Raw genomic sequence first — 17,566 nt, 5'->3', positions numbered from 1 at the left:
AACTAAAAGGCATAGGGCGGCCATTTATATATCATTGGAAAGAGGAGAAAGAGAGCTTTAAAATGATATGCATCTTTCCATAGTTACTGCACTGCTCAGAGTCCCTTTAACCATTATACCATCCAGCCACCGCTGACAGGATGGCGAGGGCTGGTTTATGTGCTGATGGGGCCCCTTTGACTCTGAATGGGGCCCCAAGCGACTGCTTTTGTTGCCTGGTTGGTAATCCGGCCCTGGTCGGGAGGTGCAAGATTTCTAACAGCTATTATTACTTCTCTGCACACATCGGCTGACCTCTCAGATACAGAGAGGGGCTGTCGGACGCAATGCTGACAGGTAGAAGATCACAGATTTCAGAGCATACTGCAGGTTTTATTCTGCTGCTATGATACCCAGAAATCACTGATAGTCTAGATTGTCAAAATATTCAATGAAAGAGGCATCATAGCAACATATAGAAGAACAAAGCAAGTTATTCAGTTTACCCAATTTTATGGTAACTATCCTTGTATCAGCATCGGGAACACTGCCTATATCTATATATTGGTATGTAGCCCCGCCCTCCCAGTGGTGTTTAGCCCCAGAGCACTCTGGGAGACCAGGTTGTTTATGCTCACTTTGGAACACACAACATACAAACCTTCCGCTGAGCTGCACCTGCCTGCAGTAAAGATGCGGCCACCAGTGATAACTTTCAGAATTTAAATCCAGGTAAGGAAAGATTTTATAATGGCCAAACACGGACTAAAGTTTATTAAAATATAGGAAGTTTTAATCATTAGGTTACATTCAGTAAAGTTCCTCGTTAAGGGGTCCTTTGCACAGTTGGGACTTTGCTCTAAGCTTGGAAAGTGTGTGTGTGTGGTGTATATAGTGTATGTGTGTATATAGTGTATGCATGTGCGTGTCTTGTACAGAGCTTGCCCGTAGGTACTGTGGATTGAACCAAGGATTCTCGTGACATCACAAAGCGCCAAGACAAAGATCACAAAATGACTTCAATACTTTATTTCACAAATCAGTGCAATAGAACTTTCCATCAGTAACTTCTCAATCTCATACAAGATACAAATCCTCAGATATGAATTTCCAGGATGATGATAATAATCAGCAAGCAACAAGCGGGTCACCATAACACACAGGTCTGGGGGAGAGCATTTTTTTTTGCCATTAAACACAGATTGTATTGACAGCACATGCCCAGGTGTCCATATGAGAGCAGGTCAGAATTCGAGGATCCCGACCGGACCTGCCTGAGGCTTCCCTTCCAATGTCATGCAAATTATATGCAGCTTGCAACTAGAATAATCACATGATCGTTCTGCTGATTTTGATTGGTCTAATTCCAAGCTGTGTAAAACTTGCATGCAAGCCAGAATTTTAAGCAGCTCATTAACCATCTGTAATAGTTCTCAGTTACCCGGGTTAATATATTTAAAAAGGAAAATAAGAATAAATTGGTTTAGACTGGGCACTATTTTTGCATTGTATGATACATTTTGCCACTACTACAAGTGACTTCCTAATTTCAAAACAAATCTAAGTAAGAAATATCCAGATACGGATATTCCCGTTACACCAGCCAGTAAAAACCATTATGCAGTCATTAACTGTTTATGTGCCTGACTAAAGGCGTGTGCGTCTTCAAAACGTCTGGGCGGGGTTGATGTAGCGACTCTGGGTCTGGGCGGGGTTGAGGAAACGACACTGGGTCTGGGCAGGGTTGAGGAAACGACACTGGGTCTGGGCGGGGTTGAGGAAACGACACTGGGTCTGGGCGGGGTTGAGGAAACGACACTGGGTCTGGGTGGGGTTGAGGAAACGACACCAAGTCTAGGCGGGGTTGAGGAAACGACACTGGGTCTGGGCGGGGTTGAGGAAACGACACTGGGTCTGGACGGGGTTGAGGAAACGACACTGGGTCTGGGCGGGGTTGAGGAAACGACACTGGGTCTGGGCGGGGTTGATAAATCATGCAGAAAACTTAATTGCAAGTTTTTAGTCTGCTGGAAAAACAACGATCCCCATACAGAAGATGGGGGTTGGACACCCATTTAGGATTATCATACAATCTTGATCTGCCCCCCAAACGACCATCAGAAAAATCCCTCTGATCGACTTTGATCAGAGAGGGATCTATTGAGACAACTCCTGGCCTCCTCCTGCGTCCGGCGTCTTTTTTTTAATTACACTGCGAGCGCCTGACTAAAGGCGTGTGCGTCTTCAAAACGTCTGGGCGGGGTTAAGGTAGCGACACTGGGTCTGGGCGGGGTTGAGGAAACGACACTGGGTCTGGGCGGGGTTGAGGAAACGACACTGGGTCTGGGCGGGGTTGAGGAAACGACACTGAGTCTGGGCGGGGTTGAGGAAACGACACTGGGTCTGGGCGGGGTTGAGGAAACGACACTGGGTCTGGGCGGGGTTGAGGAAACGACACTGGGTCTGGGCGGGGTTGAGGAAACGACACTGGGTCTGGGCGGGGTTGAGGAAACGACACTGGGTCTGGGCGGGGTTGAGGAAACGACACTGGGTCTGGGCGGGGTTGAGGAAACGACACTGAGTCTGGGCGGGGTTGAGGAAACGACACTGGGTCTGGGCGGGGTTGAGGAAACGACACTGGGTCTGGGCGGGGTTGAGGAAACGACACTGGGTCTGGGCGGGGTTGATAAATCATGCAGAAAACTTAATTGCAAGTTTTTAGTCTGCTGGAAAAACAACGATCCCCATACAGAAGATGGGGGTTGGACACCCATTTAGGATTATCATACAATCTTGATCTGCCCCCCAAACGACCATCAGAAAAATCCCTCTGATCGACTTTGATCAGAGAGGGATCTATTGAGACAACTCCTGGCCTCCTCCTGCGTCCGGCGTCTTTTTTTTAATTACACTGCGAGCGCCTGACTAAAGGCGTGTGCGTCTTCAAAACGTCTGGGCGGGGTTAAGGTAGCGACACTGGGTCTGGGCGGGGTTGAGGAAACGACACTGGGTCTGGGCGGGGTTGAGGAAACGACACTGGGTCTGGGCGGGGTTGAGGAAACGACACTGAGTCTGGGCGGGGTTGAGGAAACGACACTGGGTCTGGGCGGGGTTGAGGAAACGACACTGGGTCTGGGCGGGGTTGAGGAAACGACACTGGGTCTGGGCGGGGTTGAGGAAACGACACTGGGTCTGGGCGGGGTTGAGGAAACGACACTGGGTCTGGGCGGGGTTGAGGAAACGACACTGAGTCTGGGCGGGGTTGAGGAAACGACACTGGGTCTGGGCGGGGTTGAGGAAACGACACTGGGTCTGGGCGGGGTTGAGGAAACGACACTGGGTCTGGGCGGGGTTGATAAATCATGCAGAAAACTTAATTGCAAGTTTTTAGTCTGCTGGAAAAACAACGATCCCCATACAGAAGATGGGGGTTGGACACCCATTTAGGATTATCATACAATCTTGATCTGCCCCCCAAACGACCATCAGAAAAATCCCTCTGATCGACTTTGATCAGAGAGGGATCTATTGAGACAACTCCTGGCCTCCTCCTGCGTCCGGCGTCTTTTTTTTAATTACACTGCGAGCGCCTGTATCACATGACACCAGCGCATGTAGTGACATCCATGTGTCACATGGTACATGTGCTTGCTGTGGCATTTCAAAAAGGCACTGGACACAGGAATAAGAACATAAGTCGCATCGGTATGACGGGTCAGCCTGCAACACTCACCACCGGCCATCGGGAAATCGAACGCTGTTACTGCCACATGCCAAGATTTTCCAGCATGCACGATCGATCCTTTTGACCGAATTCATACAGAAATCGTTCAAAGCAATCAATTGGCATGTTGCGGCATCTGCAAAATGCAATCATTATGATCAAATTGACTGGAGATTAGTGCCAAAAATTAGTAATGTATAATCACCCTTACCCAAATATCTCCTAGACAATACATGCGTTCAGCCTGTCTTAATTATTATCTGCATAATACAGTAAGTGGCTTTTGTTGGGTGGAGTAAGTGGATTATCCGCATGCGAGTGTCTGGGTATTCGGTATTCCTCCACGGGAACGGAAGAAGCTGCTCGTAGGGGCAGTGAAACGTTATCCAGCACATGCTGTCTGAGGCTGTGTTCCCCTTTGTGCCTGACCTTGTGTGACCTACGGGAGCCGATGGTCCGCTGTGATCTGGCTGTAGCCTGGGAAAGATGCGCGCCTCTATATTTTATATGGCAGAACACATCCACCTGCCCAGGATTATCGCGGACTGCAAAGATCCCGCGGATCCGTTGCAGCGTGACAAGTGTGAATTTATACAATAGCTTTTCACTGTGAAGCAGAGATGGACAAAAAAAAAAAAAAGTCTGTTCCTCCCCTCAAGTGGGAACAGAGCCTTATTCCTAATATTGGACAGACCTGCATACTTATTCCAAGACAGCGATATAATAATGATTACAGCTTCAGCATTATTGTTGCACTCGAGCTGAAGAAGCAGCCATTCCTTTGAGTCCTTCGAGTTTTTATTTCATTCTGTGTTTCGGTTGGGGAGATTCCTGCTTTATGTGGTGTGTCCACCTAACAAGAGGTGACACAAACAGCAATAAAAACCTGTCAGCCCATAACACTCCTCCATTGCACGGGCTTTACAGTGACCCAGAAATAAATTCAGGCAATGTAAACAGAGCATAGGGGATGACCATCTACATTATCACAGGTTACTTATAGTCTAAACCTTCAACAGTTCCAGGAGCTAAAGCAATGTACAGACGTACAGTGTTTCTTGGCATAGGCAGCCAGTGGTGGTCGATTTGTCTGACAATTTTGCGTTTATATAGTGGCCCCGACCCCCTCGATGCCTTAGTGGTTGAACCATCGTGGTGGAATGACTTGGCTGAGTCCTGGGGGGCATGGTTTTTGTGTTTAAAATTATACAATCAGTAATGCAGCAAACCTGTATGATTGACTTTGCTTCTGCTTATTATTGTCACTGTTTAGAGGCATTACCAGTGTTGCTGATATAGAAGAACTTCAACAGAGACACTATAACAAGGGCTGAGACTGAAATGCCCATTATAGGAGCAGTGGACATACTGTAGTTCCAAAGCAACTTTATTCAAAAACACGCCGCCGCTATTTCACTAACAGTATATGCACAGCCTAATGGCTTATACTGTACTTATTAGGGGTAACATGCTTGCTATTTAAGCAACCTCGAAGTGAGGAAAACAAAAAGGACTAAATGTGCCCGTTAACGGTGCTATCTCATGAGCAATCGACCGTGCGATCGAACAGATACAGTTTATGGTGATGATTGCCAAGGAGCAATCGTTCCGTCGATCCGAATTTCAGATCCATTCTATTAGTCTGATCAGTTTGTTAATTTCCCCGTTAGTAGGCCAAATCAATTGTTTCTGATCAATTGCAACTGTCAGATCAGACGGCTGATTAACTGAAAGTAACCTCTGTGAAGACAATCACAATATGCTCAGTCTATAGTGATCGGGGTGACTCCTCGGCAACTTTTAATGTTACATCATGCACAAAAGTAAATCTGTAAATGAAATATGTAATGGAGAGGTTATATAAAGCTCTCCCCCTAACTGCCTTTATTTTCTTCTGATGACGCCTCACCATTCTGCCAGGAGCCTACCGTGAAAATGAACATCCAACCTGACTGCAAGGAGGAAGTTCAGATGCACCTGAAAGTCAAACGTGGCTCCTCCTATCCCCGCCCCTGAGGAGGCATAGCTCAATGTGCACCTTCCGAATAAGGGTGGGAGCTGTGGCACTGCAGGGGCGGGATGGGAGGAGTTATATTACCCTGCAGTCACGTGAGTTTTTTTTTTCCACAGTGGACTCCTGGCAAAATGGGGCAGCATTTCTGGATGAAGTAAGGTGATTGGGTAGAGCGTTATACACACTCTCCATGCATGGCATATTTCATTTACAAATATGAGATTTTCCCTTCAAATGAGCTGTAAAGCACACCTCAAGTGAGACGGATATGCAGGCTGCCATATTTTTCTCTTTAACTAATACACATTCCCTGGCTGTCCTGCTGATCCTTCATACATCAGTAGTGTCCGAATCCCACACCTGAAACAAGCATGCACCTAATTATTATCATTGATTTACAAAGCGCCAGCATATTCCGTGGCGCTGTACAAAGTAATAAACGTGGGGGTACATAATAGACAATGGTATACACCAATATACAAAATACGGAATTGGTAAAGTACAGAATTGATGCAAAAAATAGAATTGGTAATGACAGTGGCAAAAAGTAACATGATGAATAAAATGCATAGTAAATTGCAAGACACAAAAGGGGGAGCAAACTAATCCAGTCAAACACCAGATCTGCATGCTTGTTCAGGGGAAGAGAGTAATAGAGGCAGAGGATCAGCAGGACAGCCAGGCAACATGAAATACATATGGCAGCATCCAGATCCCTCTCACCTCAGATGTGCTTTAAAGAAAGCCACCAACATGTAAATATAATATTGTTGGAAAGGTAAGACTGTTGAGAAACAGAAAATTCATAGTGTATTGTTCCCTCCATTACATCCCTTTGACGAACAGCACAGCAGCACAGCTTACATAGAGAAAGTTAAAGGAATAGAATCATACAGCACATGAGCAATTTTCCATCCCACTTCACACCTCAGCAATGATTGGAGGAGGAGGAGGTGTGGCCTTTCCCATATGAGCCTATCAGAGGCTGTACATTCACAGATAAAGCTGAAAGATCTGCATGTTTATAGTCTAGAGCAGGAGCCACAATCATCAGTTTTATACAATTCACGTGTAGCGGACAGTCATTCCAAACAACAATCGGACAGGATTTGACACATTCAGCCAACTTGTAATACACATTAAATAGAACCGTATTTTAAATTAATTACGCATCATTTCCCCCCCCAAAAAACTGGAAGAAAATAAAAGGACAATACCGGTTTCAAAATCCTCACGTTTCCATTAGTGAGCTACAGATGTCTGCTCACGCCCAATCTGAATCTGCACAATCCTACTAAGGACTCATTGCCAGACAACTGGAAGGGGGTGTGGTTTAAACTGACAGGCCAATCGCTTCCCCCTTGCATGCCCATGTGGCTGAGAGGGGGAGTGTTTAAGAGAGAGCAGGCAAGTTAGCGATGGGGATCTGTGCATTGCATTTCTGCCTTATTGTGTAAATCTAAAACATTTTGGCAAATAGTTTCAAATAATATTCTGAGAAATGCATAGAAACAAACCCTGTGTGAAGTTGGCTTGTAAATATATTGTGCGTATAATTAGATGAATCCTGAAATTCCCTGCTGGGCAGCTCTCAGACTGAGAAGCATAGAAGCAGAGGGGCTGCTGTTCTAATGCGCTGCCTTTTCTTACAGAAAGAGCACAGTAATGACTCATCAGTGTGCTGCTGCTCTGCACCTTCCAATCAGCATGGCATGTCTTTGTTTGCTGGAGTACAGTGGGAAAAAAGCCAGGTCAGGCTGCAGGTTACCGGTATGTTGTCTGTAGAACTATCTAGATACATCGGAACCACAACACTAGCTGGATAGAATTAACAGACTTTCTGCAGATAAGACGTCTCCAATCCATAGGGCGCTTCTTTATAGCTCACACAGGCCCTTATTCAATTAACTTTTGCTCCTGAGTTTTCTCCTAGGAGATAATTTTTCATCTTATCTTTTCAGCACTTTCCAATTGAAAAAGTGCCAAAAAGTAGGTGATACTATCAAAGTTATTTTGAGTATTTTCTTGCTTGCTGGTTGTTTAAAAGGCATTTTATTGACAAGGTGTGAAAAGATCATCTAGGAGAAAAAGTGGTCTACCCTTAAGTGATCCAGATTGGATCGCTGTCATGTGACTACTATTATTGTTCGTCAGTACTCCCTGCAATGGGATGATTTCCTCTCAATCTCCCTCCTTATAGAACAGAACAGGCTGGAGTCACCCGTAGTCTACCAGCGTGTCCACCAAGGTCGAATTCGATTTGCCTTACAAAATTCTCATCAACTCATAATTATTTGCATCTCACTAACCATCCACCACTACATCCTGGAAGAAAAGTGTCTACTGAAAGAATTGTGCTGTTTCTTTCCCTGTAAAAGTTCATCCCTTCATAATCCAGCAAGTAACAATGGGGACGAATGCTGCGGTCATACCCTAAAGACCCGTGACGCTGTAAAAATACCACGTGTTTCAGCCGTGTCCACAGACGGGCATTCCAAAATGACTCACACAGGTTGGGCAAGTATTCCAAGATATTTCTAATACTTTTTTTAATCCCAGGTACTAGGTATGATCTATGAGATGCAAATATTCTGAGTTTATGCAAATTTATGTAAATTTGTATGTACACATCTGCAGCTTGAAAATGGACCAATCGGCTTAAACATTGGTAGGACTTGATTGGTCTATTTCCAAGCTGCATAGGATTGCATAAAAACTTACATAAATGTGCATAAACTCAGAAATATTTGCATCTCAAATAGGGAATCTAGGCATTACCAGGGACCATCCACTGCTCGGAAAGGCAAGTGGCGAAATCTCTCAAGGTGTCCACACACAATACAAAAAAAATGATCCAATTTCATGGCAATTTGAAAAGAAGGATTGATTGTACAGAAAAATTGAAGGCTTTTTATTTTATTTGGGTAAATCTGGGTCATTTTGTTGATTTAAAGACCCAAGCAATTTTTTTCCTGATTTTTAATCTTTTTTTTCTCATAATTGGGGAAAAATTAAACAAGTGTGTTGAATTGAAAATAAATATAAAAATGTTATGGCGTGTGGCCACACACGATACAATATAATGATCCAATTTTATAGCAATTCAATAAAACCAGTTGGTGGGTAAGGAAGAATTGTAAGTTTTTTTTGTAAGAAATGTGATCAAGTTTCCAGTTTTTGTTTTTCTGAAAAAAGGAGTGGTGTATTTTTCTGACCAAATTGAATTGAATGTTATATGGTAGAATGTCAAATTCTCGATTTATAGACCCTAGCAATTTTTATTTCAGAGTTTTCAATTTGTTTTTTAGAATTGGGGAAAAATTTAACACGTGTGACTCGTTGGTCGGGTTTTGGAAATGTTAGAACTCAATTAGAAACATATATTGTAATTCTTGAACTGAAAATACATTTTTTAAAAATTGTGTGGTGTGTGGCCACCCTTAGGGTCCTTTCCCAATGAATCTATTGCAATGGACAATACAGCATGGCGATGCAATGATATTCCTATGGAACGTTCAGATTGGATGTGGTGGGTCATGTTGGGGTAACACACAGCATGCTGTGCGTGGTTACAGTGGCAGTGAGGCATACTTTCATTGTACCCTATGCTTCACTGTAAGGTCGCTTCGCATGTCTTATGTGTAATGCAACTTTTTGGTACTGTTGCAATGATACTGCAACACAACATGCATGGTGTGAGGACACCAGTGTTGCGGATTACTCAGATAGATGGGAATTTCTAAGCAGTCCATACTACAAGGAAGGTCCAGAGGGCGGGGCGTGAACAGAGGTGCAGTTTGTGCTCAGGGTCAGTTGGGAAAATACAAATTTAGATCCTCCAGAGGCTTCTAACACCTCCCGCTCCAGACCCTTACTGATGGACACGGGACCCACTGCGAGTTTATTACCGTACATGAAAGAGTGCAACCACACTACACAAGGATGACTTGTGTCTGAGCAGTAGCAAGGAGCTGCTCATGCTACTGAGCATGTGGGAGGGGTCCTGCACTTTCATGCACAGAAGCGTGGCTGCTCACACCTCTCTTCCACAAGCCCTTGTCAGAGGTGCAGAGGAAGCCTCTAGATCAGGCCTGGGCTAACTTTGCACAGCCCAGGCCGCATTCTGTGGACCGTTGGCCGCATTTCTAACATGCCTGGTCTCCTCCTCTCTCCCCCCCCCCCTCCCTCCAGAGTGGCAAACAGGCGATTAGTAGGGGTTAACTCACCTACATAGCATTTCCTGCATAGTAACAGGCCGTCACATGACACGCCAGTGTATTACACGCTGGCAGCCATCCGCAGGCTGGAAGTACAACACATATGGGCCGGATTCAGAGTTTGCCCAGTGCTGCTCTAGGTCATCCACAGGCATCCCACTACTAAGGTAAGCAACCTTTTAGGGCACGTCTTTACCCTACAGGAACACTGAGATTATTTGTAAAGAGTATCCGAGGTGACATGATGAGATAAACATGTGTATGTACAGCGCACAAACAAAAATAACCAGGCTGGTTTACTTGTTTTATTTTGCTGCCTGAAAGTGTTAATTTTCAAACATACAAGTGACAGTTTCTGTGTTGTCAATTCCTTGTCAAGGTATATAGTAGACCTCACTGATATGCAAATTACAGCCATAAAAGTTTTCCTGTCAGAATACAACTTCTGAGGGCAGGGGAAGATAGAAAAAGGTCAATAGTTCACATATTTGTACAGTGGCACTTAACAGACGGCCACTGAGACAACAAATCATTCAATCTACTTTGTAAATGTTTAATAAATAAAACCATGGGATTTAAAATATATATATTTTTAGTAGTAGGAGGATAAATACAATTGTTTGTTTATCTCATCAGGTTATTTTCACCTCAGGTTCACTTTAATAATGGTAAATTACAAACCATTTTTATACTGCATTGACATATCTACAGCAATTATTTCACCAAATCCCGGATGTTCAATTTCAGGCAGCGTTCACTCCCATTCTTACGATTCCACCTTCCATTTTACAATTACATTTGGCTATTTTTAGGTTTTGTCCTTTGATTCTTACTTGCTTTTTCAATATTTTTTTGAAATGCGATTTTGCTGTCCACACCATTAAAGTTAATTTGCATGAGAATGTATTTAATTAACTTTAAAATCGGATGCATTTTTTTGAGGAACAAACACGTTTAACGACTTAAATTAAATATGAATCTCACATGGGAAAATGCATGACTGTTGTGTGAAAACGCACAAAAAAAAAATTGCGAATAAAATGCGATTCAGTTGAAAAGGATAAGATGAGCGTCAAACGCAAACCTGCAGGAAGTATGCCAATTTGAATAGGTGTGAGTGGCTCCTAAGTTTATATAGCTCTACATCTGAGTGGCAGGTGCCTCGACACTCTACAAGGAGGTGTGGCTCCCAGTCACCTCCCCTCAGCACTCTACAAGGAGGTGTGGTTCCCAGTCACCTCTCCTCCGCCCTCTTCAAGGAGGTGTGGCTCCCAGTCACCTCCCCTCAGCACTCTACAAGGAGGTGTGGTTCCCAGTCACCTCCCCTCGGCACTCAACAAGGAGGTGCGGCTCCCAGTCACTTCACCCCCACAGGCAATCTCTATTTAACCAGCGCAATCACTCTCAATCCAGGACAAAAACAGGAAGCAAATATGACTATCACATCCCCAGCAGGATATACTGCTGTAAAGGGGGCCAGCACATGTTCCACAGCAGCAGTTGACAATATAGGCGAAAACCAGGCTGGGCAATATGTCAGCAAATTATGTTTACTCCTCCAGTAGCTACTGAGCACGTTCCAAGTGGGTGAATATTTCCCTTACACAATATTATATCAAGGTGGCGATACCCAAACAACGAAATTACTTTTGTCAATAAAGAATGCTAAACAATGCCATTTTCGTAGGTATGACAAGGATAAGCGATCAAGATAGCCTCTAGCCCTGTCACTCCACCTTCCAGCTTCTGCCTTCAGGTGTGAGAAACCGGACAGTTGCAACAAAAAATTTCAGGCACAGGAACAGCTCTTTCCCTTAGGGCTCTTTCACATCAGAGCTTGCGTTGGAGAACGCTCAAAGCATACGTTTTGTTGTATGCGTTTTAATGCGTTTTGATATGCGTTGCACTGCAGTGAGTGTGCGTTTTTAATCCGTTTTCAATGCGTTACAGGACATAGGAAAACGCAGATAATTTTTTTTTCTTGTAGTTTTCAACTTTCTACATTGTTCCTCTGTTGCATTCTGGGACTGATTGCCTGCGTTAACGGATTAAAAACGCGCATAGTGTGCGTTTTACATTGACTAACATTGTAACGCATAAAGCTAGCGTTGGCCAAAAAACTGCGCCTGGGAACGCAACGCACAAAAAGGCTGCGTTATATGTGAAAGCTAAAATGAAAGTCTATGGACTTTCATTTCACCTTGGGTAACGCAAACTTTATCCTTTGCGTTGAAACGCAGAAAATCTGCCCTAATGTGAAAGAGCCCTTAGGTGGTAGCCATGCTTAAAGGGAACCTTAAGGGCCCTTTTCCACAAGCAATCACTAGCGTTTGCGCTAAACGCTAGCGACTGCGATTCAGCAAAGTCCTAAATTTTCCTTGTGCATGCGATTGCGACTTTGCTATGCAGTGCATAGCAAAATTGCGGCAAAAATCGCTCCGCGATCACGCTTTCATGAAAAAAAAAAAAGAATAGCGGTAGTGGAAATTACCTACCGCGATTCCTATGTTAATATGCAAACCGTAGTGATTTAAAAATCACTAGCGATTTTGCGATTCAGCAGCGCAATTGCTGCTAGTGGAAAAGGGCCCTAACTGAAAAATAAAAAGTGTTTCACTTACCTGAGGCTTCTACCAGCTCCCTGTAGCCGTCCTGTGCTTGCGCCGGTCCTCCGCTCTTCCGCTGCCAGCTAGTTTAGTTGGCAACGCATATCCTTGCTCACGTTCCCGTTTGCAATAGTGTCCTGCGTAGGATGCTATTGTGGATGGCAAGGCGAGCAAGGATACACGTTGCCAGGGTTGCACAGGTGCAGTGGCCTGCCAACTCTGAGTCGGAAAAAAATAAACTAGCTGGCTGCAAGAGAACGGAGGATCATGGAGGACCGGCGTGGGCACATGATGGCTGCATGGGTCTGGTAGAAGCCCCAGCTAAGTGAAACTTTATTTTTCACAGTTAAGGTTCCCTTTAATGCAAAACCACACCAGAGCCGCTAGGACTTAACCGCATTATAGCACAGAACTAAAAAAATGAACACGTCTCACCCGGTCCTTGACTATAAGACAAGGACTCTAACTTACATACTGTCCTTGTCTTATAGTCAATATTTACACTGTATGCCCTTGTATCACATTGTCTATGTCCATTAACTGCCATATGAAAGTCCTTGTAGGTACAAATTTATTTGGCCAATTAAAATTGATTCTGATAACTTATTTCTTCAAAATTTGTAACGTGCCTTTAAAGAGTTTGCTTTAAGGGTCCCGTAATCATATCATACTTTCACAGGCATATTAACCTTCAGCAGCGCACAGAAGCTACGGCAAGCCTACCATGCCATAAACCATGAGCATACCCATGCAGCCATACTGCACCACCACAGTAGTGACACCCAGCTTTGTGCCCAGGAATTTACCAGCTCAGTGTCTGAACTTAGTCACTGGACTGCTAAACAGCTGGGGATAAGACAGATCGTTACATACAAATATAGACAAAAAAAAAACTAAAGGCTTTTCAGGTGCATAGGAACCAATTCACGGGATTATTGCAGATATATGCAGGCACCAGTACAGATATATGCAGACAACATTAGTTTGGTCCTATTTTGTGATGTAGCAGGTAGACTGCTCAGTGTCTACAGCAGTATAGATTTTCAGCATAGTTTTACATGCAGTGCTGCTCCCTTCTCACTACAGACACCTCCTCCTGGAAACGTTGTTTACCTACTAACTCCCAAGATTCTACTGCAGGGGGGTGAGGTCCATCCTTCCTATCAAGCATCATCTCTCCCTCTCCTCACCCCACCTCTGCTATGCAACAAGCTTAGCATAACTCTGATCTCCTGCAGCATCCCAATCAACCAATTAAAGGACCATTATGGTGAAGAATGTTAACTACATACATATAAAATGTACACTTTCCCAGAGTGCAATGCACTACAGATGTTGCCGTCAGTACAGTAGATATTTAATAACTGGCAGATCTGGGACTAGTCCATTTCCTAATGGGAGATTCTCAGTATTACCTTTATGCTTTACAGAAGTAATCCCTGGAAAGGTTAGCTGGTTCCCCTATTTGTTTGCACACTATTTCAGCAGTTGGACTAAGCAACTGCCGTTCAGTAAGTGCTTTTGGAAGAAAACAAAAAACAAATACCTGAAAGTCCCCCATGAGGAGATGGACTATCCCAAAATCTGTGATATTTGCACTAGCTATTAAGAGATAACAACGTTGCTTGCTTCCAGGCACTGTGTGTGTGTGTGTGTGTGTGGGGGGGGGGGGTCCTGTTCTCCCTTCTCATAGGACAGCACCTGCCACACGACCACTCCCAGCATGCTTTATTCTCATGCTGGAGAGAGATCTGCAGAGACCAGAAGTAGGAGTGCGTCCTTTTTCCCATTCTCATAGGACAGCACAGGCCACGCCCAGCATACATACATTTCTGGTTTATTCTCCTGCTGGAGACAGCGCTGCAGAGATCAGCAGCAGGAGTGCTTCCTGTCCCCCTTTCTCATAGGACAGCACAGGCCACGCCCAGCATGCATAACCAGTCACTTTATTCTCCTGCTGGAGACAGCACTGCAGAGAGTAGCAGCAGGAGTGCGTCCTGTTGCTCCTCCTCATGGGACAGCCTGTCTGTACAGGACTAAACAAAAGCATGGCTACATGTAAAACTATAATGAGAAGTTAACCTACTGATAAGAGTGAATAATCACATTCATGTACATCACAGCAGTTTCACTATTGTATATCGCCTTTCACTTTGGAGAACAGTTGGAGAAGTTTTGGGTGGAGAAAGAACTGTGCGAACCAAACTCATACGATACAGCAGCGGCAGCACCAAGCTTGCGGAGCAGCTGATGAATCTCATCACCAAAAAATACCCAAAACCTTCTCGATGAGCAATTAAAAACATTTCACCCAATTATCACCACTGGGCGGAGCAATCCCTTTAAAATGATTCTTTACGCGGATGGTGTACTGTAGTGTACGCAAGAAAAATACATTCATGAACGGAAAGGGGAGTGGTACAAGGGATTAAATAATTTAGTGATTTCAGGTAGAGACCAATGAAGGCGCATGCATAGAGTCCAGCGTGGAGGTTTGCATGCCAATAGCTAGGTTTTCAGCAATGGTACAGTCCAGGACGCTCCGCCCTGTGCGCCTGGTAGTCCAGCACTACGACACTCCGGAAGTCACGTTACAGAGATGTGCGACAATTACAAGTTCCTCTATACAGCAAGGCATTGTCTGAAGGGTGGGGGTGTCTCGATCCACCTCCCAACAGAACCACAAAAACAACAGCAGAAGGACCAAAAAAAACTGATGACTCTTCTCAGCGTTATAGACAACATTTCCAGGTAGACATATTCGGAACCCTGTATCACAATGATGGATTTCTGGCGATTGCCTTTCCAGATTGTCCCAATGTCCCCTCGAGTGCATGATGCCGATCTTCCAAAACAATTTTAAAAAGTTAAAACTCCAATTTCCCCTCCCCAAAGTGGAACATTTGTTCGTCGCCTTGTCGCGTTAAAATGAGGCCCATTTATGGGCCGAAGTTTCAGGCATCAGACTGAGGGGTCGATAAAGATCCTTAAAGATTCCAGTGGAATTAAAACAAAAAAAGGTTCAGACAGAGAATTCGGTGCCCCCTTTCCTGGACCTGAGGAAGCGTCTGATCTGTATACCTACAAAGGGGTTAATCCAGAGTAAAGATGGCTGCCCGCCAAACACCGACCTCATGCCCTCCCACCTCGTCTTCCGCTCCCAGGTGGGCTTCTCGCTTTTCAGACGTTCGATTTCCTGGGGAGATGAATATGTGAAAAACTTAATTAAAAACAGGAAAATGTAATCAGTTCTGATTCAGATAAAATTAAGCTTTCAGATTTGCTATTAGCCAATTAACTTTATTAACAACATCAATACCGTAATATGTATTAATAGAAAATACTCAAAATGCCATTAAATCAGGCTCTAAGTTTCCATAATTTTATCATTTCTGCCTAAAGTTCTAAGTCACGTGGGTTTTAAGGGACATCACTGTAAAGAGTCATTGGATCATGCAATAGTAATAAACGCTTTAAAGGGTTCATGAAGTAAGAAGGTTATGGAGGCTGCCTTATTTATTTCCTTTTAAAGCGGATCCGAGATGAAAAACTAACTATAACAAGTAACTTGTCTATATATCTTATTTAAAGTTTAGATGGTTTATACAGCAAATCTAGCTGCAAACAGTAGTAATAGAATATGATTATTTATTCCTGTGATACAATGACAGCGGCCATGTTGTTTGTAAACATTACACAGAGGCAGGCTTATCTGTATCTTGATCCATCAGCCTAATCCCCTCTCCTCCTCCCTTCTCCCATCTGCCTCTGAAATCATTGGCTATTAACACCTCCCCCTCCTCCTGCCCAGACTGAGCTCCCATGAGCCCTTGCTACTGCCAAGGCTCTCTGAAAACCTGTGGGCGTGGCTTTTTGAGTTTATAGGGAATTAGAGTATGAAAACAAAAACTAAAAAGTATTTGGCTTGAGGAATGCCCTATAAACAATAGGAAAGGAACAATTATTCAATGTGTAAAAGTTCACCTCGGATACACTTTAAACTATGCCAGGGGGGTCGGGGGAAAATGAGTTGAACTTACCCGGGGCTTCTAATGGTGCCCCGCAGACATTCTGTGCCCGCGCAGCCACTCACCGATGCTCTGGCCCCCTTCACTTCTGGAATTTCAGACTTTAAAGTCTGAAAATTACTGCGCCTGCGTTGCCGTGTCCTTGCTCCCGCTGACGTCACCAGGAGTGTATAGCACAAGCCCAGTATGGTCTGTGCCTGCGCAGTATGCTCCTGGTGACATCAGCGGAAGTAATTACACGGCAACGCAGGCGCAGTAATTTTCAGACTTTAAAGAGACTCTGTAACCTCAAAAAGATCCCCTGGGGGGTACTCACCTCGGGTGGGGGAAGCCTCAAGATCCTAATGAGGCTTCCCACGCCGTCCTCTGTCCCACGGGGGTCTTGCTACAGCCCTCCGAACAGCCGGCGACAGGCCCGACTGTAAAATCAATATTTACCTTTGCTGGCTCCAGTGGGGGCGCTGTGGCTGCGTTCCGCTCCGAACTACACGCCGGAAACTTGCGCTTGCGCACTAGAGCAGACCCGACGGCGATCGGGTATTTCCGTGTAGTTCGGAGCCGACAGCCGCCAGAGCGCCTGCGCAGGAGCCGGGAAGGTAAATAATGACGTCATCTTGTACGGAGGGCTGCAGCGAGACCCCCGTGGGACAAAGGACGGCGTGGGAAGCCTCATTAGGATCCGGAGGCTTCCCCCACCCGAGGGGAGTACCCCCCAGGGGATCTTTTGATGTTACAGATCCTCTTTAAAGTCTAAAATTCCAGAAGTGAACCCGAGGCGGGGCCAGAGCATCGGTAAGTGGCTGTGCGGGCACAGGATGTCTGCGGGGGACCATTAGAAGCTCCGGGTAAGTTCAACTCATTTTCCCCGACTCCCCTACAGTATTCCTTTAAGGAAGAGAGCAATTTTCACATATCACTACTTTTCACACCTAACTGATCTATATATTGTTTTTTCAGGACAAATTAAGCTTTTAGTGTGTGATAATTTTGTTTAGTAA

General features: G+C 44.7%; 1 protein-coding gene across 2 annotated transcripts in view; it reads right to left on the bottom strand.

Moving 5' to 3' along the window:
* Positions 1 to 3,193: 3,193 nt before the first annotated feature.
* Positions 3,194 to 17,566, bottom strand: part of ZDHHC7 (zinc finger DHHC-type palmitoyltransferase 7) — a 70,990-nt gene continuing 56,617 nt past the window's right edge. For both annotated transcript variants that reach the window (XM_068260616.1, XM_068260617.1), the window contains exon 8: positions 3,194 to 15,736. In XM_068260616.1, coding sequence (XP_068116717.1) covers positions 15,563 to 15,736 — 174 coding nt within the window. In that variant the 3' untranslated portion in view covers positions 3,194 to 15,562. The remainder of the gene's footprint in view (positions 15,737 to 17,566) is intronic.

The sequence above is a fragment of the Hyperolius riggenbachi genome, chromosome 11 (genome assembly GCF_040937935.1).
Source record: "Hyperolius riggenbachi isolate aHypRig1 chromosome 11, aHypRig1.pri, whole genome shotgun sequence".
Taxonomy (NCBI): Eukaryota; Metazoa; Chordata; class Amphibia; order Anura; family Hyperoliidae; genus Hyperolius; species Hyperolius riggenbachi.
This window is presented reverse-complemented; position numbering and strand designations above follow the sequence as displayed.